General features: G+C 33.2%; 3 protein-coding genes and 1 long non-coding RNA gene across 11 annotated transcripts in view; 2 read left to right on the top strand and 2 right to left on the bottom strand.

Moving 5' to 3' along the window:
- LOC100179376 overlaps positions 1-1,446 on the bottom strand; it is a 4,820-nt gene extending 3,374 nt beyond the window's left edge. Inside the window, exons 1-2 of the mRNA XM_026839013.1 lie at positions 1,004-1,446; positions 195-232 (exon numbers count right to left, since the gene is read on the bottom strand). Coding sequence (XP_026694814.1) covers positions 195-232; positions 1,004-1,106 — 141 coding nt within the window. The 5' untranslated portion in view covers positions 1,107-1,446. The remainder of the gene's footprint in view (positions 1-194; positions 233-1,003) is intronic.
- LOC108950400 overlaps positions 1-2,493 on the top strand; it is a 34,804-nt gene extending 32,311 nt beyond the window's left edge. The window contains exons 3-5 of the long non-coding RNA XR_003396924.1: positions 1,664-1,738; positions 1,932-2,030; positions 2,342-2,493. This is a non-coding gene — a long non-coding RNA (uncharacterized LOC108950400). The remainder of the gene's footprint in view (positions 1-1,663; positions 1,739-1,931; positions 2,031-2,341) is intronic.
- A 277-nt stretch (positions 2,494-2,770) lies between these two features.
- On the bottom strand, positions 2,771-18,301 carry LOC100185060 (transient receptor potential cation channel subfamily A member 1). 8 transcript variants are annotated; one of them, XM_018816118.2, is made up of 27 exons: positions 18,145-18,301; positions 17,234-17,307; positions 16,814-16,901; positions 16,443-16,529; positions 16,035-16,114; positions 15,597-15,683; positions 15,109-15,182; positions 14,572-14,648; positions 14,009-14,170; positions 13,576-13,685; positions 13,269-13,389; positions 12,839-12,873; positions 12,352-12,443; positions 11,686-11,794; positions 11,137-11,307; positions 10,519-10,635; positions 9,817-10,025; positions 9,165-9,280; positions 8,414-8,621; positions 7,934-8,035; positions 7,559-7,712; positions 6,631-6,708; positions 5,853-5,943; positions 5,474-5,538; positions 4,971-5,101; positions 4,401-4,484; positions 2,771-4,105 (listed from the first exon to the last, which is right to left on the bottom strand). In XM_018816118.2, the coding sequence occupies exons 1-27, from the start codon at positions 18,182-18,184 to the stop codon at positions 3,937-3,939; spliced, it is 2,931 nt and encodes a 976-aa protein (XP_018671663.1). In that variant the 5' UTR covers positions 18,185-18,301; the 3' UTR covers positions 2,771-3,936. The 8 variants fall into 8 exon arrangements, with proteins under 8 accessions (XP_018671663.1, XP_026694811.1, XP_026694807.1 ...); XM_026839010.1 differs by having other exon boundaries at positions 16,814-16,880; XM_026839006.1 differs by lacking the exon at positions 18,145-18,301 and adding an exon at positions 17,629-17,789.
- A 2,807-nt stretch (positions 18,302-21,108) lies between these two features.
- LOC113475185 (probable palmitoyltransferase ZDHHC1) overlaps positions 21,109-21,910 on the top strand; it is a 2,962-nt gene continuing 2,160 nt past the window's right edge. Inside the window, exons 1-2 of the mRNA XM_026839028.1 lie at positions 21,109-21,216; positions 21,407-21,502. Coding sequence (XP_026694829.1) covers positions 21,109-21,216; positions 21,407-21,502 — 204 coding nt within the window. The remainder of the gene's footprint in view (positions 21,217-21,406; positions 21,503-21,910) is intronic.

Here is a 21,910-nt window from a genome sequence, read left to right as displayed (position 1 = left end):
TTGCCCTCCTCTATTGACACTTTATATGAACCCAACTAATGTTATAAACCTGTGTTCTATTAGCCATGAAATTCTCATAAGCTTAATGGGTTCTGATTATACTAATTCAATTTATTGAATTTTACGGTTTTTATATTACCAATTTTATGATAATTAATTTTTAATTTCTCCAAACCTATCTGTTAGCTGCTTACCTGTGAATCAGATTGAGCTGCAGAAGTGTTGCTTACACCTGGGTGGAAAGAAAATTTAAACACTACTCTATATAGTGTAAGCAGCTGTTAAGGTTAGGCCTATATCTTCTTTAAGTTACTCAAGGGTGCTTTTCATAAAAAAAATGCACTTGATAATAGAAAGGCCACAAACGTTGGAAAACACTGCTGTTTATTTTAAGAAGATATTGACTTACAGCCATACAGATAAATTAGTTATAGGCCTCAGTCAGTATGGGTGACATAGGTTGAGACCTGATATGTTTATTTACCATTGCTCATATTATTCATCCCTGACAAAATTGATTTTTGTTAGAATTTCTTTTAAAAACGATTTTCTGAATTTGAGCCCTGCAGAAAGTATAGAGAACTTTCTTCAGAGTATTAGTAAACTTACAATCACCTAAAGTTGTTTAATCATTATCATGGTTCAGATGGTTAACAATCGCTAATGAGAGATTGTCTTAAGTTTTATCACGGGTTTGTCAATAGACGACGCGATGAGTATGAATACACCATGTGTTTTTGATGTATAAGATGACACCCATGTTATAAATTGACAGTGAGCATGGGGTGTATGAATACACCATGTGTGTCTGGTGTATAAGAAGACACCCATGTTATAACTCGACAGTCAGCATAAAGTGTATGAATACATCATGTGTGTCTGGTGTATAAGAAGACACCTATGTTATAACTCAACAATGAGCATAATTTGCACTAAATATATGTGTGTATTTACAATTTGTGTCTGCATCAACATCATTGTCATGCATATAGAATGCTCTTACCTACTTTTTCATTGGATCTGTCTATTAAAGGTTGACGTGACATGACTTTATTTATTTTAGTTATAACCCCTATTACTTGTGAATTGCATAACACAGGAAACATAAATTAAAATTATTTTAATAAACTATATCTCTCTCTTTATATTATAAACTTTGTAGCTTTATTCTGCCACGTTTCATTTTCTTACTGATTGAAATGAAAGTTTGAACCATGGTTCAATATTACCCCTGCCAAGTTTATACACACATCAGTGTAATGATTAACAGAATATATTTGTTCAATCAATGAACCACAATTTTTATTAATGAGCAACATATTAGTACATTTTAATGTATATGATTTTTCAACTTGAAACATATTACAATTAAATGAATCCCTGATTGCTAATTGGATTGCAACTATTTCTTTAATGGGGAATTCCCCAACCGTGTTTCCCCTTGGTTTTTCATCAAAGTAAGTTCCCCTATATATTATATTTGTGAGTCTTATCTTCCGTTTTATATAAATTGGAGCTGGAATGATATTATATATTTTGGTTATGCAGTTAGAAGCTACTTAACTTAACTACTACTTAAATACACAAGTACAAGTACCTGGAGGTCGCTTAACGTTTTAGTGGATACAACTTATCTTACTCAAACAATATCCGATAATTACAGAGCTGAACTACTGGCTTGAAATAATTCTTCACACGGTTGGGTTGCAGGAACAATAAACTTTGAACCAGACGTCGGGTGAGCATTACTTTGCTGCTTTGTAACTACTATGTGTGTCATACGGGGTTCATAAAATTATCAGCAACACATTAAAAAAATGTAAAATCCCCCAAAAATAATTACCCACAAAGTAACATACGTAGTAACTTGTAAGGTGGCACGAGTTGTATGAAACAGAACACATGTGTTATAACAACTGTCTTTTTTCCAGCCACAGAAGGATAAAGTAGGTTACATTCATTCAATGGTAGCCTAAGCGTGCCTACTTGTACACTAGAGGTTATGGGTTCGACGTTGATACCATTCTATGGTTCGCCTCTATAACTTGAACATTTCACCAATTCTTAGGTATTATTATGCTCGGTGTTTGTCCAATAATTTAGTTCACTATAAATAGCATGCCATGGTTACTTGAACAACAAGTGTTGACTTGATTTCTTATCAGATAGTTTAAACAACATATTCATTAAATAAAGGAATGTGTAAAGGCCAACAACAGACATTTATAAAACAGGTCCCAGTCTCCATACACATCATGCCAATTATAAATTACCATACAAGTAACTTGTTTTATTTTTATATTTTAACAACCATTGAAATAATCCTAGTTATACTTTGCAGACCAAGATACGAAATCCCCTACCTGCTACTGCCAGTAATCAGAAGACTTATTTTTTGACGGATGTTCTCTTTATTTTGTATCCTCTAGGCTTGTGGCAGGCAGCCTCCCCGCCAAACATGTTTGTAGTTGTGAATAAATATTAAACACCAAACCAACTTTTATATTTATGATGGTTGTTCACATATGAGGTATTGAATACAATGTTTGTAGCCGGATAAAAAAACAGAAAAAATAAAATTATTACGCTATTTTACAGTTTATTTTGACGTATATATGTTATTAAAAAAAATACAGTTTGTTGGGTAACAGTGTTGTATAAGGATGTTATAAAATAGTTTATGAGACATCTGTCTCTTAATATTTTATTTTTCTATTGGCAAAACTGTTAGTTTTACGAATGTTGTAAATTCAGGTGAAATGCTATAGGTCAGGTAATTTTCCATATAATTTATTACAAAAGATGAAAGTATCATGCATAATAAAAACACAGCACAAACAGACACAGTGCATATACAAGGGAAGACTGGATATGATATACATTAACATGTACTACTGTTTTTTTAAATACTGGAGAAAAAATTCTTGCTGAAAATTAACCCAAAATTTGAAAAGGGATTTTAAAAAGAGGTGAGTTGGTTGTCCTGGCAACTCTGAGGTGGTTGAAGTAAATATTCTTGCATAAAAATATCGGGAACTTTTATTGGTTGGCGCTGGCCACACAGGGAGAGTAAATTTTTAAATAAACTGTTTCCTAGAAATCATTGATTTGAAAAATCTAGAAATGTGAAATTTATAACAAAACACTTAAAATAATTTTGTAAGAGGCTTACAATAATCAATAATTAAAAATATATTTGCGATACTGAAATGTTATCGGCATTTTTCTGTTAATGAGACACAAAAGCAGAATTGTCACTTTGTTGGAAATCAACTTTATAATGATTTATTGTGGTTTCTGGATCTCCATAAAACAATTAGCATTAAAAGTAGGTCTTGGTTAACCAGGGTTTGGAAGCATGCGAGAAATACAAATTTGTTTTGATGAAGAAACAATAAAAATATATATTTTTAACAGCATTTTAGATCTTCACGGTCACGTAATATAAATATATAAAACCTATAAACTAATGATAGTTTGGGCAACTTAAAATAAAATCTAAAATGTTAGGAAACATTTAGAAAAGGTTTTCTAATTTAAAATGAATTTCTTGAATAGGAACATAATATGTAGCGTAAAAAATAACATGATACGTACCGTAAAAAATGTTGATTATAAAAATAAAAACAAAAAATATTTTCATTACAAAATATTTGCAGCTGAATCCTAGTATTAATACTATTCTATAAAGTTACAGCTGGTGTTGGTTTAGGGGAATACCCATAAAATATCATAAATGTTTCATGAGCTTTTGCAAAACTATTTTCTGACACCTTAACTTTATAAAAAGTTAAAAAAATCATCGAAATCAAATAAAAACAAATTCTGCAATAAATTGTTACAAACATTAGTTAGGACACACACTTTTGTAAGCACTTTATCCACAAGTCCAAGTGAGGACCAGGATTCCCATTTTTCTGAAAATGGCGTCCCGTCTTAAACATTTGTCTCGTCTTTCCCCCCAGGTCCGAGGGTTGGTTTATTTTGTGAAGGATCGATTTGTACTTTGGTCGTTCTTACTCCACTGTGGGAATCACTGGAAGTAGCGGGAACTGAACCAGGAAGTGAAATGAGCTCGGACTCCACAGTGTGACTAAGAGATTGCCTGAATTTTAAAAATTTAAAATATTTAATTTTTTTAAATCTAATTTCCCTTTTTTTTTAAATTCTGTAATTAAGAACTCCTCAAATATAAATGTTGGGATATTGTCTCTATGCTACCTTGGTATTTTAGTTTGTTTTAATATTAGTAAAAATAAATATCCTCACAACCAACAAGCATGAACCTGTTGGTGTCTTTAATTAAATCACTTCTGCGTTAATATTAAGGTGACATAACAATTATGTTTATCATGATATAATAAGCATTGTGTTTGATTGTTAGCAAACAATCAACTTACATGTTAGCACCTTGACCACTGACAGCTGACACAACTTGGTGAAGAAGACTTGACTTTTGTTTTATTCCACCACCACCATCGCTGCTGTGCATTATACATTATCCAATGATTGTTTGAAACTTATTTTTATTCGCTGTACCAGGGTTAATGACAGTTGTATAACAAGGGTGTTCTGTTTCATACACCTTGTGCCCGCTTACAAGTTATTATGAATGTGACTTCCTTGGTGTTTTTTATGCATGACTGATATTGTGGACATGCATTTGATTAGTGACTATAGGATTGAACAATTGTTTTTAAGTGTTTTTCCCAAAAACAACACATGCCCACATCGGTATCAGTGACGAACCTTGAACCCAAAACCTCTAGGTTAAAAGTAGGCGCTCTAAGCCACAACATTGGACATGGGTTGGAGTAAACGCCGTCTAATTGTCTTGCCCAACTAATTTGCCAAAGGGGTTGGATGATAAAATAAACAAAGTGTTTTCATTTACTACACACTGGTTGGTCACAAACTTTCACTAAATAACAACAAGTATAAATTGAAGTTGGATTGAAGATATTACTCACCCTACACGACCTGATGTTTGTGATCCGAACTCATTCAAGTTGCCAGGGGCGATGGATTGCAATAATTGTTTTATTTCTCTGACATCATCAACTAATGACCTCATCGATTGTTGTTGGTCTCGTTGCGTCATCTGTATAGGTTTAATGTAAGTTTGAGATTTACTTAGTAAATGGAGAGAGTGCTTCAGAAATGACATTTTGCAGCTAACAAAAGTAAGATAGTCAAACATAAAAGTATGAAGGTACATAACAATAAAATGACCTCCAACTTTGTTTTTTTGGTGCAAGAATCAAGGAACACTGACTTTTTATAATAAAGGTAATGAATCAACTCTGGCCTAGATACCATGTACCATAGCATACCACACTGTAGGACCTCACCCATATAGAATAGAATGTACATATACAATGTTGGAGTAATTGGCAAAGTCGGACTTAAATCCCAGGTTCCCTGGCATGTCAAGTTAGCTCATCCATAAATAATAAAACATAGAAACATTTACCTGCAATTGTTGCAGCTTTGATGACATTTCACCGAGTTTTCTGCCCGAAGAACCCCCTCCTTCATCTAAAAAGGAACAAAGTATTTATGATAAAGGGGTTGACTCTAAAGGTAAATAACCCAAAAACCAATGGGCAATATAAAGATGCAAAAATTGTCAAAAAACTTGGTACTATGACGGGTTATAACTTTGGATATTTTAATGTTCTGACAATTTAGATCACCCATAAGGTACCACTGGGTTGAAGTAGCAGCAACGAGCCTTGAATCTGTAACCTCTGGGTTAGAGGCAGGTGTGCTAACCACTGTTCCTCAATTGCAATTTTAAGTATTTTTTAATGGGTGGTAACAACAGTAGAATGCTCATTGTTTCATCTCACCCGAAGCCATGACCATTCCTAAAACATCTTTCATGTTTTTCTTGGGACCGGAAATTGCTGCTTTACCACTCCTTGCTGATGAAAAATCTTCCTGAAAAAGATGAAAAATTCACTTTTATGCAATAAAACCTTTTTATACATGTGTACTAATGTCAAACGTTATAATATAATTTTGTTTTCTAAATTCTTATCCCTGTTTTAAAGATAAAAAATAATATTTCAAGATGCAAAGAGAAACATGCAGGTAATTCTACACAGTATTGTTAATATTTCTACAACATTATGATACAAACGCCGCATAAAGAAATGTTTAAACCTTTAATTTCGTGTCTCAATATTTATATAATAAATCAAATGCACAAACATTCGTATTAGAATAAAGTCTATATCAAAGCAGCATGTTAGCAGGCGTTGTATACACAATAACTTTTTCAAGAGTAAAGTTAACTTAGTTTATTTTTGCAGCTTCAAGTTTCTCATATTAAACTATTGTACACACAAACTTAGTTTTCTCTGTTTAAAGTAATAATAATAACTTTTAACTGTGTCTTCGGTTATGGTAGCAAACATAAAAATTAGTTAAAGGACAGGATATAGAGGCCTAACGGTAGTCGTTAAAACACGCCAACGGTTAAATTGCTTTTTAATTGAAAAAAGAAGCGTGGTCACTGCACCTAGTGAACAAACACAAGCCTTTTTGTTAAGTTATGTCCAAGTTAGTCTTCTAATAGAAAGAAAAAAGTGTGCATAAGAAGTATGATCTATAAACTGGTTTTACCAAAACATTTCTTCGTTTTGTGCTTTTCTCCTTTCCATTGTCATCATTATCTGGTTGACGTGCCGATAGGGGTTCAAACTATTTATTGAAGGGAAAAATATTCTAATATAAATGTAATGCATGCATTGTTATTGCTGTGTTGGTCTTACTCATACAGAAGCATAATGTGTATGAACCTTTTACGCCGCAACGAAAACATAAAACACAAGTTTTGTTTTGACCAGTATTTCTCCAACCCAGTGGTTACTGATGGGTTGTCTAAAGTGTCAATTATGTATTTTGAAGGTTTAGAAATTTCTGACAATTTTTGTGAGCATACAATAACATGACAAGAAAATTCTTTGTGAACCACTAGTAGGCGACACAACCAAATCAAATGGTGACCCAGGGGTTGAGAAGTACTGTTGTTACACTTAAAATAGTACAGGATTTTAAAGTTAGCTTAGCATCAATGCTTCTCATACACAATATTTTAGTTCTACAGTCAACTACAAAACATTGAGCAACATGATGTCATAATACCCATTGTTGTAAAATAAAAGTTAGAAAGTTTAATTTACTTTGTAAAAAGCTGTTAAAAGTAATTCATGCATGAACAAGATGCATTTAAATATTTTATATAAACTTTAGAAATGTAAAGTATCAAAACTATTATAATCTGAAACAAGTTGAATAAATGTTACTTGGTTATCGTCATATGGAGGGAAATGACGAACATTATACCCGTGTTACAACAACTGTCCTTGCGCCATCATGCAAAGATAAATCAGTTACATACGTGGAAACTTGTAAATTGGCATGAGGTGTATGAAACAAAACACCCGTGTTGTAACGACTGACATTGCCCCGACAAGCCAAAATAAATAAGTTTCATGTAGTAGCATTTTTATTTAAAACACAAACAAAACTAATAACAACCCAAACCCACATTTCTTTCCTTCTCGTTATCATGAATATGTTCCAACAATTCATCCATTTGTTCTTTGATCTTGATCGTCACTTTTTTAAGATCATCATCTTGTGCTACAGTGAGATCATCGTCGTAAAACTGTTCCTCGGGACTACATTTGTCATCGATGTATCTGAATGTGGGGGGTGGTGGGTTACAGTCATGGTGGGGCAACGACAGTCATTGTTACACGGGTGTTCTGTTTTACACACCTCGTGTCACCTTACAAGTTACCATGTATGCAACTTATTTATCTTCACATGGCGGGACAACGACAGTTGTTATAACCTAACCGTTCACAGTAAGCCTTGAACCTGAGACCTTCCAGTTACAAGGTAATACACAAACATTTACTTTATAAACTTTTTCCTTGCTCTGTTAGAAAGATTCTCTTCAATTGTAAGTAACAATGCCGCTTGTTGCATCACAGCGTTAGCATTCGCATTGTCGTAAACTCTGTGAAGGCAAAACAAATATAAGTTAAAAAATAATTTTAAAAGTATAAGTTCTAATACATTATTTTTATACACACTTTTTAATGTTAGATTCATTCATTCATTCATTCAGATAAGTAGAATAAATGCCACATATTTAGCCTTGCATGATAGGGCAATGGTAGTTATAAATGGGTGTTTTGTTTTATACACCATATCCCTTATGAGTTAAAACAAAAGTAACTTTGTTTTGATTGGATTAGGGATATTTTTTTCTCATTTAGTAAAAAATTTTGAACAGCCTATTAGTGACCACTAAACGTTAGGACCAAAATTTATGTTTTCCAGAATATCGATTCTGTTTTAAAAAACTTATTATTTAGATATATTTTTACCCCACCTTTGGAAAGTATCGGACAGCAAAGCAATGAATAGATTGATGCATAAGATTGCCGACACCCCAAGGAATGTCCCAACCATGATGTAAGCCATCACGATATCAAATGTTTGCATCTCATTGAATTGATATTCATCAACCAAAGTGATTCGGAACAAAGAAAAAAGCATCTGATCGACCGTTGACATCGATGATATTGTTTGTAGGTTGCCTGGGCGGGAAATGAATGAATTAATAAATGTAACTTGCTTGATCCTCGCGTGGCAGGAAAACGACAATCGTTATAACACGGGTGTTCATACACCTCGTGTCAGCTGACAAGTTACCATGTTCGTTACTTTGAGGGTGATTAGTTTTTGAGGATTTTTTCATTTTTTGTGTGGCTGTTAATTTGGCCACACAAATGGGTTAACTCATTATTGGCCACTGGGTTGGAGCAATTAGATTAAACTTATAACATATTTGACAGCAGGTATAAAAGTGAAAACCAAGAATAAGTAACTAAAGTTTTAACACATACATACCTGAGAGAAACAAGGAAAAATTTTGGAAATTTTCCATATTTGGCTCAACTTTACGAATTCGTAAAAAAAATCACATTTTTATTTATTCTAGCCGAAATCCAGTCAAAAAAATGTCATGAGAAAAATGTTCTCAGTTAAAAAAATCCCCACTTATAGGTTCAAGGCTCATTAAGTTATCTCAGTGAGCCTTGAACTCCGCCTCTTATAGTTTATATAAAGATTAGACTCACCAAACACCATCCAGAAGCCACAAGCATATGGAATGTAGAACTCCAGGTACAAATACAAAAACCTCAATAAATCCCAACCTATCTTTCCAAGCATTACAATGAATGGACCAAACAACCTGTGGAAAGTAATGTTTATAAGTTTCAATACTGGTTTCAAGTGAAAATATAAGAATATCAAGCAACTCTAGCCCAATCTCAGGTCGGCTAGCGGAAATTAACATAAAATTACTTTTTAGAAAAAAAAATTTTTACAGGATGTTTTAGAAGCCACAAGCAGACCTCTGCTCGTGGCCTTGTTTATTTTAGAAGTAGATTACTGTAAAGTTTTGAATAAAAGAATAGTTGTACATACGTTAGAACAAATATGTTGAGCGTCTCTGAAAGGGGCCATGAACCGTGAAAGATTAGGAAACATATATACATTCATGCTATGAGTTGAATGAATGTAACTTACTTTATTCTCACGTGGCTGGAAAACGACAGTCGTTATAACACGGGTGTTAATACACCTTCTGCCAGCTTACGAGTTACCATGTATGTAACTTTGTGGGTGATTGTTAGTTACTGTTTGTACATTAAAATATCTTATAAAATAAAGTATTAACAGCTCATTCCTTCGACTGTGTCTCACATAATAACTATTATGTTTCACCTGAAAGCTCTTGTGTCCTTCATAAGTCGTAACCATAACAACAGTATGGTGACAACGAAGAATCTGTTGAACCAAGCGCTGAGACTTAAGTTGTTAACCCTGGCCTCCATGTAACATGGGGTTGGAATGCATACGGTGAAGTTGGTGACGGAACAACATGGATCAACACGGGAGGTCGAGGTCAACGAAACATCGATTATGTGGAGAAGCTGGAGGTTTATGGTGAAATCAGTGGATTATTTATATCAAGATATTCATAGATATTTTAATTTATTAAAAAAATTAAAATTATAGTTATTACATCATTTCTTATTTATCTCTTCATATATTACACAGTAACGAAAATCAGATTAATTAAAACAACAGAAAACGGAATTAGCAACAAAATAACATTTGTTAAAAACGGTAAAAAAATGTTAAGTAAAAGCTTACAGCAATGTTTGTATTTATTTGGTAATTGTTAATTCTCTTTTCTTTCTTTTTAAACATGCTTTTTTTGCAAACAGTATAAAGATGATGTTACCACACAGTAATTGTTTCAGTGTGCTTGCGTATATATAGTTGATATTTTTACAAACTTTTGTTGCCAGTTAACTGAATCTTTTTTAGAATAAACTAGTTTTGTTCAGTCTCTTATTTATAGTTATAAGAATGAATGCACAGAAAGAATAAATTGTTTTTAAAGTTTTTAAACCAACTAACCAGAACAATAAGTTGGAAGAAATAAACGATCCAATCAAAATAATTCCAGAAATCGGAAAAATACGAAGGCAGAAGATCATCGAGATATTTTGTTTCACTTTCAAGATATTTGTGTTCCTGAAAGTAAGAAGGGTTTTTTTATTGTTCAATACGGTGTATACAAAGTAAAAAAATTCTATATTAATTTTATATTGCTTAAAATAGAATGTTTGGTAAACCAATGTTTTGTCTGTGGAAAGACATTATCAGGGTATGGTTTTGTAAATGAAGCAATGGGTAATTTTGCCGGCTGAAAAATAAATACTTTGACTTTTCGGCTTACATACAACCGATAACACTGTCATCAACATCGAAAGACTTGCAGTTCATTATTGAGCTGGAATAAACATCATTGTATAAGCAGGTGACATCAATTGAAACAATGTGAAAAACTTAATATTTTGTCATTAACTGCAATATTTAAAAAACAATTAAGCCAAAAGGTGGCCAGTACAACTAGCAGATAAACAACGAGCCATTTATATATATTTTTTTAAGTTAGACATCCCATGGAAAAAATGTGTGAATAAAGACATGATCTGTGAAAAAGGAAATCGAATATTAGAAAACAACCGATACCTCCGGCCACTTGGGATGACAAAACTTCATGTCGCGTTTAATTTGTTTTTCTCTCCAATCCTTCCACTTCTTGAACCTTCTTCTCGATAAAATGATTTCTCTCACTTCGTACGCAATGTAATACGCAGTGAATAAAACACCAATCACCCAGAATAATATCAACCACCAATCCTGGGGGGGGAGTAGGTTACAATATAAAGTGGAGGTTATAAAGGTAACTTGTATATTCTTGCATGGCGGGACAAAGACAGTTGTTATAACACAGGTGTTTTGTTTCGTACATCTCGTGCCAGCTTACGAGTTACCACGTATGTAACTTTGTGGGTGGTTACTTTAAGTTTTGCACAGTAGCTCTTCTGACATTTATATGTGACGAAACATTTAAAAACAAAGAGCGGAAACAATTGCACAAACAATCCCAAAAAATATAATTTACAAATGAACTTTAACAAACCAAATGTACTCGTAACCTCAGAATGAGGCAATTACGCTATCTCTGTGTGTTGACATAAGATGCATGACTACACAATAAAACATAAAGAAACTTACATCAGGCAAGTTGTAATGGTATCTGTTGTACCACGGCACGGCCACACCAAGTATTGTCCACACAAGTATGTATAGAAGGTTAAGGAACAAAGCTTGGAAAGCCCCTCGTCTGTAGAATAAACATCTCATGTTTATTATGTGTGCTACCGTATTTATATAGCATACATATGTTTGGTTTCAAATATTTCTTCCATGATTTATCAACTTAGTCAATATATAGGAATGGGAGAACAAACAACAAAGCACGTTTGAGGTTAAGTGGCGGTTAACTTGGGCTGCGGGTTGTTTTAACTATATACTAAAGCAGTACAGCTTAACCCATAAAGTAGATCAGCATTTGATTTGGCTGGTCACCTACTAAAGTGGTTCACAGAGTTTTTTTTTGACTGTTATTGTAAAAGCTAAACCATATTAAAATCTTACAAGTTGTTGTTTGTAATGTAGTTTGGAAACTAGGCCACCAAAGCTTTACTATTATTTACGGTTAGTTTTTGGAATCTGCTAAAATGTTGACAAGCATTGTTTTAGGTATTTATCAATAAGTTTGCAATATATTTTATTTATTGAATCTTTTAATGCGTGACATTGTTAATTTCCATCTTTTTCATTTACTTATATAATTCTCATTCAAAGAACACAACTTATGTATCATGAAATATTCCCCACCTTCCAAATTTATTCCATTTGATATCAATCATCCTCATTATAACAGGGTGTTGAATCAGCTCTAATTGTCGGAAGCTAACAATCACCTCTAACTGTGATGTCATAAACATAATTGTTAAATCACAATATTGTTTAGTTTGGTTATTCTACGAATTGTATTTCTTGCTCTTATTTAGTGTGAAATAAATAGTATTTTATTACTAAACGCTAAACTTATTAAAAACGTAGTGGAGATAGGGAAAGTTGGACACACATTTCTATGAAACAACTATGGGATATTGGTTGTGGTCTTTACTGATTAATGTAGTGTAGAAAATGCTAGGGTTGGCCTGCCCACCCTGCCACCCCAGGATTGGTGCCCATGGTTTATACACTTAAATCACATTTAAAAATAAGCTTAAGTTTTTTTCTATAGGCTCCTACAATAACTTAAGCGTACAGTGGTTATTAAACTACAAATACAATCAATGATAAATACTCAACATACTGGTGTCTTGGCCAATGTTGTTTGTCGAGGTGTATCTGTGTAATATAAAGATTATTCATCCCTATGATAATAATAGTAAAGATTAAAACACAAATGGATTAAAATTTACAGCAGAACTAGATTTATAAAGCAGGCTATAAAAAGAGGTTTATGTAAGACCTGGAGCATCAGTTAAAATTTGTGTACCTGTTATAACTTATAAGAGGAACCTCAAATGCAATTGTAATTTATACAAAGTAGACTATAACATATATTAAAACATAAACAAATTAAAACATATAAAATATATAAAATTATCTAGAAATTAAACGAGTTCAAACACATGACCAAGTTTCAACTAGTTTTAGTTTTTACACAACCAGACAATCCATCTTATACAAACATCTGATCGACTACAAACACCTGCAAGCTCACAAACATCCATCCTAACCTGTTTGATTCTTTTTCGAAATTTTACGATTTTTCCTTCCAGTTTCGAGTAAATTAAGATAAAAATATTGTTTCCTGTTCGCTCTGTCTTTCCTGTGGAATTGATCGAGTGCTTGTTTTGCCTGTGAACATATACGAAAGTAAATATTTGGGATTTTTGGTTTTAAAACAGAAACTTAATTTTTAGCATTTTACTGAAAAAAATACATAAAATATTTTGTAAGTACTGCTGTTTTTTTAAATAATCTAAACTATATCCACATAAAATCAAAAGAAATGTAATCCCTTTATTAGGGGAACCATCTTACCACGGGTCCCATCTTAGTAACCATGTGCGTCATACAGAGTTGACCAGAGTCGTCTACCACAGTTGCATCAGCGTTTATGTCAATTAAATATCTTGCAGTCTCGCTTCGATCTAAATCATAAAGTAATATCACTGACACTGTAATAACTCATGTATCCTAATGGTTGGTCTATTAAATGCGTTATAACACAAAGGTTTTGTTTTATACACCTAAAATATATAAAGCCACAAAAACCCATTCTATTTTACATGGGTGAGGTTCTACATCGAGACACGCCATCAGACCTGGGGCTTAAGCCAGAGTTGGCTTATTACCCAACACCCAGGGTGCTACCGCATTGACCTCACCAGACGTTGAAGCTTGTTGCTTGCCCAAAGACAACTGAAAGTTATAATTGTTATACCACTCATACGTCTTATGCACAGTTAACTACCTAGTTCCGCAGCCACAAACAGTGGAGTTCTAAGTTTATAATCCTTGGCTTCGATATCGGCACCAAGTTTAATGAGAGAACGAAGAGATTCGTCAGCATCGTTCCTTGCAGCGTAATGTAACGGGGTTTGCTTTTCATCGAACGTTCGTTGCTCTATGTTTGCTAAAAATAACATAATGACAATTAGATGATAAAAACAACATGGAAAAACACCTTAATGTAACCTGACACAACCCTGTTATAATAATAATATATATCTACCCCCATAATGTTTAGGGAATTGTTATCATATATATGAAACAATTTGACAACCCATATGGAATCACTAAGTTGGATCAATTGTTATTAATATTAACTGTCTTGCCGGGGTAGGGATACATACACCTACAAGGGCAGCAGAATTGAGCTTTGCTTGAGCCTTAATCTTAGATTTAGAGGCAGGCAAGGCAGGCATCAGTGAGCCAGCTTACACTAAAAAGATTATTTTAGACGGTTACAAAATTTTAAGATAAAAAAGCCTTTTCAAAAATAAACAACATAAATGTGGTTTTCCCACAACTCACCCCCTTTATCCACAAGTAGTTCAACCATCTCAGCGTAATCTGTGGCAGATGCAACATGGAGTGGGGTTCGGCCGAACCTACAACACAATGTATAATATATGTAAAACATGGATGTAACATTACTTATCCTTACATGGTGGAGACAACTTTACAAGTTATATATTATGTATTAAAATATAAAAAAAATAAAATAATCACCCACAAAGTAACATACATGGTAACTCGTAAGCTGGCACGAGGTGTTAAACCCGTGTGATAACGACTGTCGTTTTCCGGCCACGCGAGGATAAAGTAAGTTACATTCATTCATATACATAAATATATATCTCTTCAATAATTTTGATTTTTCTAGATAACTTTTGTTTATTTTTTATTTTTAACTTACATCTTACAAATATTTTAAAAAATATCAGAATACGGCAACACATTTGTACCAGGTCACATTTTTTTAATAATTAGATTCTTGAATCACAAACAAGATCACATACAGAGTCAAGCTTTCCTATAATCACAACAACAATAAATAATTGATCTTACACATCAGTTTCATCAATGTTTGCTCCTTTCTCCAACAAGAACAATGCAATGTCCGTGTGCCAAGCTCTTGCTGCCTTCGTGGGTGGAAGTCACAATTTTATAGTAAAAAGAATTATATTTAATATCGTAGTTATTTAGTAAGTAATTTTAATTCTATTTAAATAAAAGCTATTTATTGGTAAAACATATTTTGTATAACATTGGTTGGACTGGTTTTATTTCAGCTGAGTATTTAGTACTAAGTATATAAATTTATAAATTACATGTTTTGTAGCAGTCCAGCTTTGGTTTAATTCCAAATAACTATGGTATAACTTGTTTCAAAACAATAAATGTTTTCAGCAAAAAGTTGGGAAAATATATGCAATCTATAAAGTAGCTTTAAATATTTTTCTTTTGTTAGAAATAATATTGTCATAAATCCATTCATATTAATTGTATGTTTGATCTGCTTGCACTTTTTATGACGTCATAATAACTAATGTTACCTCATGTAAGATTCCTTGCCCATGTTTGTCTTTACAATTAATAGAAGCCCCTTTTTCAAGAAGATCTTCAATATAATCAAAATCCACCTGTGGTATAAAGTTTAGAATAACTAGAGGGTCGAGGGTTCAAGGCTCAATGTTGCTACAATTGTGGATGTCCATGAAGACACTTCAAATTTGCTTCAATCCAGTGATTACCAATGGGTTGTCTTAATTGTTAGCCTTATATAAAACGATCATCAACAAAGTTATATATGTGGTAACTCGTAAGCAGGCATAAGGTGTATGAAACAGAACACCAATGTTATAATAACTGTTTTTGCTCTGCCACGCAAGAGTAAATACAAATTTAATAGCAAATAAAATATACATATATTTTATTTTCTATTTATTCTGCAAAAAAATGTGTTATCACAATTTAAAAACAAGCATTATTACCTCATCATTGTCATTGTTGCTTCTTGCAAGTTGCGTAAAGTATGAAATGAGATTGTGGTTCAAATGTTCTTGGTCCGTGGCTGGAAATAAATATTCGGGTAATTTTCTGAACATGTAAGATTATATTGTATCCCTTTTGACATTATGATATGAGGCTCATTTCATGGATTTGACATGATTTTAAAATAAACTTTGTAAAAACCCAATAATATGCATCCAATACAACGCTTTTATTATCACCTAGTGACTTAGTGTTGTATATTTTAAAGTTTGTCATTCGAGTAAAAATAACAAAAAACTTTAAAAATAAGGCAAGTAAGCAACTAATACATAATCAGATAAGCCAACTTTTTCATGAATGTTTTTATTAGTTAGGTATATCTTACTGTATAGTAATGAAATACTTACCATTTGGCCAAAAAGCAATGTTCTCCATATCCAGTCCATTGTGTGGGCTTGCTGCTGGTGTGCCAGCTCTTACTGATGCAGAACGGGCTTCAAATAGAAACGACATTTTAAAAATTTTTTCGTTTTTTAATGTCAAGGGGTCAATTAAGCAAAGCCCCAACATTTTGTTTCAATTTAATTTTTTGTAAAAGTTTCGGCAAATTTTTGATTCAGAGAATTTTAACTTTGAGGGCTCTTATGCATAAAGTATGTGAACTGCCACAAAATATCCAATTGTAGATTTAAGGATTACAAAAAGCATTTATAATTTATAACTACTGTTATGAATAAAACATAAATAATTACAAAATTCATAGAAAACAAATATTTACCTAAAAACCTTTTGTTTCGCGCCAGATGAGACCACTTCTTCCCAGCTAAGTGAGCTTGGGTAATTCCCTGGGGAAAACCACCATTTGCCTGAATTTAATTAATGCAATGTACAAGCTAGAACATGAAATTAACATTCATAAAAGTTAGTTTCTGATCATGAGGAATTTGGTTAGTATAACAGTACATTATAACAACAATCTAGAATTGTGAAACACATCATATATTTTCATGGTTGCCACTAATGTCGTACTAAATTTTTTAAAGCAAAATTAGTGTTTTATTGGTATACAATCTTTTTACAGTTTTTGGTGAAAAAAAAAATTTTAACCTAAACCAAAAAACTTTGCGCATAGAATTTATTGGGCCATATTTTTCAATCTGGACCACTGTATTTATCACGATGAAATCTAAAAACTTACACCAAGAGAAGGAAAATTGTCGCTCCCCTCATACGCCTCATTATCGTGAACAAGGAGGTCGCCATTGTTGTGATCTGGATGAAATAAATAAATATTTAAGTATATTTAATACATTGATTAAAAATATTTTGTGGCACAAATATCTACTTGTGTTTTTAATTGACAGCGAACGTTCGAATTATTATGATCTTATTATCGTGGACAAACAGATAACAGGTTCATATGTGCTAAACGTACATAAACGCTATGCACATTCATGAAGGAAACTTATTTATCCTATCATGGTGGGGCAACGACAGTCGTTATAACACGGGTGTTCTGTTTCATACACCTTGTGCCCGCTTACAAGTTACCATGTATGTACCTTTGTGTGTAATGACACACATAAAACTTACCATATTCATATGAAGATCTGTTTCTCATATGACGCGAAAAATTCATGATAAAAAATATAAAAACAAACTAATACTGCAATATTGTGATTATTTCTTGCATATTTACATGCGTTTACTATTACTACAAGCTTGTATGGTTGTGTTACTGTTTGAATAAAGCATATATAAACAAAAGCAGGGTTTATTAAGTTATATATAATTATAATTAAGTTAATATATAATGTAATTACAATGTGTTTAATTAGGCTACAGTTAACATTTCTAATTATTAAATAAAACAAGGCAAAGTTATATTCTTAAAAACTATACGAATATATTTTTATAAAACTAAAACCGCTACACTTACGCAAGCTAATTGGCTAAACTAGTATACTCGTGTGGCTAAACTTTAATTGCTGCGTCTATTTACTTAATCTGTATTTGCCAAGCATCGGCCAGGCCGCCAGTTTAAACTCGCGCTTCGAACCGTTCTTACATACCAATGTATTTGAGTGACGTCTGAGAAAATGGACTTACCCGAAACTGAACTAGGACGTTTGGTTTGTTTGGTCGTCATGCCAACACGCTCGCCACCTAGCGGTTCGATTGACGCGGTGTTTGTAGTGATTTATTTGCTCGTCTGGAGTGCGATATCCATACTGATATTTTCACAACGAAATATTTTTATAAAAACAAATCTGTAAAACATTGATAAACGATTGCAAATTAGTCGCTAATTTACCTTAACAGTTATAGCAAACAAATATAGAAACTGCCGTTGGCTGCATGCTTTTTGAGTTAAAAACACTCCAGAAAAATTTAACGAATTAAAAAATGTTTTTTTCGTCACATCTAATAATAAACAAAAAACATTCAAGAAAATACATAACTGTATTCTGACAACTCCCTTAGGCCGTTGTTAATTGTTTAAAACACGGTCAGGACATTTGGATATTATATGTGCTAAATATGTCCCATCTTGCCTCACCCTACTATAGGCTACCTGTACTCGCTAAATTTCGGGCCTCCGCGCCGGGCAACGCCTTCTTACCGTTTACGGCCTGCAATAAGTCTGTTAGATAATCTTCGTCTAGACTTACAAAGTTAAAGCGACGCTTTCGTATCGAATTTCAATCAAACTTATTTTATAAATCCTGTAACTCATACAACTGGTACTTGGCATTCCGCCATAAACTTAAAGTTGTCAAAAGTTTAATCGACTTTTCCAAAAAGATTGAATAAAAACATGAGCTGCAAACACCGCCGTAACTTTTCCACCGTGCCTCAATGTAAAGTTAAAGATAAAACAAAAGTTTCATAAAACAATTGATGTTGAGTTTGATGCACTTGTTTATATTGTTGACCCCTTATCTCGGTTACAGTTTGCTTAGCACTTTAACATTCTTGTTTCATTTTCATTCAAACCTATCGAGTCAATATGACTTGATCCTCACTCACTTATTAACTCGATAATAAACCAACCTTGTTTCGAAAGTTGAAACGACCTCGCAAGAAAATTCCGCAAAACTGAATATTCTCATTGCCGCTCCGAATCCTGAAATATTTTACAACTGACGTCACGATAGTTGATTATTACTTAGGATTAACTGAATCATGGTTTACTCCACCGTTAAAGAGTCCCCTCCACAAAATAGCACTTGAAGGAAAGATTGAAGATTTATCCGACACGCACCGCTGCACACCTGAACTTCAGCATTGTTGTCGTCACAATGATGATGAAACCGCTCCACCAATCACAACACGAGGAACAATAAGTGTCGCCCGGTAGAAAAGAATTTAAAAACAAGACGACGTATACCACATATTTTACGCAATTATGAAACACATTCTATAGTACCATGGTATTTGTACAGTCATCGGCCACGCTTTTACTTTTTTAAAAAATTCTTCATACTTTAACCATAAGGCGAAAGCCACCGTCGATTTGCAGCTCATTTTTGCTCCGTCATTATTTAAACTAAATTGTTCTTCCTTAACGTGGCTTCACGGATAAATTAATTTAATTGATAAAGGAACAAAATCTTAAATTTGCACCAACGCGCACGGATTCTAGGTCGACGCTAAAAATAAAAAAATATAAAATAACGATATACAACCAAATATTATAAAGTCGTAATAAATATTTTATTTAAAGCTTTTCAAAAACTTTTGCATATTTCCGAATATGGTACTGTGTATTTTTGTATTGCCAAAAATAAATTATTTTTTTTACAGCAAATCTTGAAACACAGAATATCCTGCGCAAAAATGTCTATAAAGACCAATACAAGGTTTCGTATCATCTCATAGACTTAAGGATATTTTTAGAACTGAGTCTTAGAAACTTGGTAATATTATAGTTAACGCGATGGCAACCACGATCATATGCCTGCACCATTGTATTAGTGATTAATCTGCCATTATATAATGGTCACCTATTTATCCTTCGCCCAATTTGGACGGTAGTTAAATATTTACCATAACTAACGCATTATGACGTGGACAATCCAATGTGGCGATCGTGAAAGGAGAATCTGGAACGTCGGGAGTTTCCAATCTATTGTCAGCATCTGTGATATCACAAACGAACACTGTGACGTCACAGAGGAATCGTACATACAATAAGATGGTGTGTTATACTGAATGGGTAGGTAAAAATGGCTCATATTTCAAACAGGTAACTTTACACGTTTGTACACAGCATACGGGCTGCATAATGTCACGTACCGTTTCGTTAAATTACTATAAGTTGAAAGGGGGATACCAACCAAAAATCGAAATTCGTGTATTGATTGAAATGCTTAAATGTGAGGTAGGGCCTACCGCCCACCAAAGTTAAACAACGAAACAGCTTCTGAAAAGTATGCGAGTCAAAATGCGTGGAATTTCCTATAAGAAAAAGTGTCACGAAAATTAAAAAAACACGAAGTCGGTGTATTAAATGCTTCTTTTATGTAAATATAAAAATAGTATAGTACTGACTTTTTATTGAAGCGAATAAACATAGCACTAAACTATGCCCATTATGCCACCATTGCCACACACGTACCTGCTGCTGATCATATCTTTACAAAAAAATCGGTCGTTCGTGTTGAAAATTAAGTTTGAAAAAGTGCCAAGTCAACGTAATCTGGTGTGTAATTTAGTTATAACCCCTTTTCTACCAATAACTTAGGGGGGTTGGTTTATTAAAGATTTTTTTTCGGTAATTCAGCAATCCGGGTTCAAATCTCGGTGGGACCTGTTATTATTACTGAATACAAATATTGAATCCCGCGATCTGAGCTTGTATATGTACACATTTTATAGCGGTATTTGGTCAGATCTCACATACAGAAATTGGTTTAAAATAATCATAAAACATAACAATTATGACGTCACTTAACTGTTACAATGAACTCAGTTCTGTCATAATATGCTCAAAATTAAACCTATGGTGAAAAATGTTATTTATTTTTAATTATAAATACAAGTTGAGTGGACTAAAAATTGTTTACAAATATGACTCGTGCTTCCAAATCTAAGGTTACCCCTTCTACTACCTGTAGTATTCACACGGTTCAAATCCCACGTAGAAATGGCCTACAGACACCATTTCATAAAGTGCAGGTCAGTTTATAATAAGAACTTTGATGTGAGCTATTTTTAGCTAATACCTTTATTGAATTTAAGTTGGATATTCATTTAAAAAAGCAAACACAAGCATTCAAAAGTATGTTTAAAACCCTTGCTATTAAATTTAAACAATGTGTTTATTTTTTCAGGAAATTTCCTGATTCATTAAGTTATTTTATTGCAGATTCTGTCATGGGTTCTGGTAGTTTTCTTTACCGTGATATTTTACGGGGTGGAAAACCTGACCTTGCCTTATATTATATCTATTGCACTTGGGGTGGTAAGTATATGAATGGCGTGAATTGTTGTATTCTGCTACTGACACTATAATATATAGTAGGGTGGGGGAAGATGGGACACCTTTAATACATATTATCCAAATATCCTGATCGTGTTTTAAACCATTAACAACGGTCTGTGGAAGTCGTGAGAATACGGTTTTATAATTAATTGAATGTTCTTTGTTTACTACCAAATAGAAAGAGAAAACTAAACTAAAATGTGTCCCACCTTCCCCCTCCTTACTATATTATTAATTAAAAGGCATAATATGAATTTTAAAACTAGTTTTCTATAAAAGTAAACGTCGGATTCATTGTAACAAATGATTCGTTCATCACGCGTGTCCGACGCCGTGGCGTAGTGGTTAGCGCGCCTGCCTGTAACCATAAGGTAATGGGTTCAAGGC

This window comes from Ciona intestinalis, unplaced genomic scaffold (genome assembly GCF_000224145.3).
Source record: "Ciona intestinalis unplaced genomic scaffold, KH HT000141.2, whole genome shotgun sequence".
Classification (NCBI taxonomy): domain Eukaryota; kingdom Metazoa; phylum Chordata; class Ascidiacea; order Phlebobranchia; family Cionidae; genus Ciona; species Ciona intestinalis.
This window is presented reverse-complemented; position numbering and strand designations above follow the sequence as displayed.

What these genes read in the sequence shown, in the direction of transcription:
- LOC100185060 (XM_026839006.1), bottom strand. Translation starts at nt 17,674, where the DNA reads ATGAATTTTTCGCGTCATATGAGAAACAGATCTTCATATGAATATG. An exon ending in TCTTCCAACTTATTGTTCTG is followed by an intron (nt 10,026 to 10,518) that starts GTTAGTTGGTTT and finishes ATAAACCTCCAG; the next exon opens with CTTCTCCACATAATCGATGT. An exon ending in CAAAACGAAGAAATGTTTTG is followed by an intron (nt 5,944 to 6,630) that starts GTAAAACCAGTT and finishes CATCTTTTTCAG; the next exon opens with GAAGATTTTTCATCAGCAAG.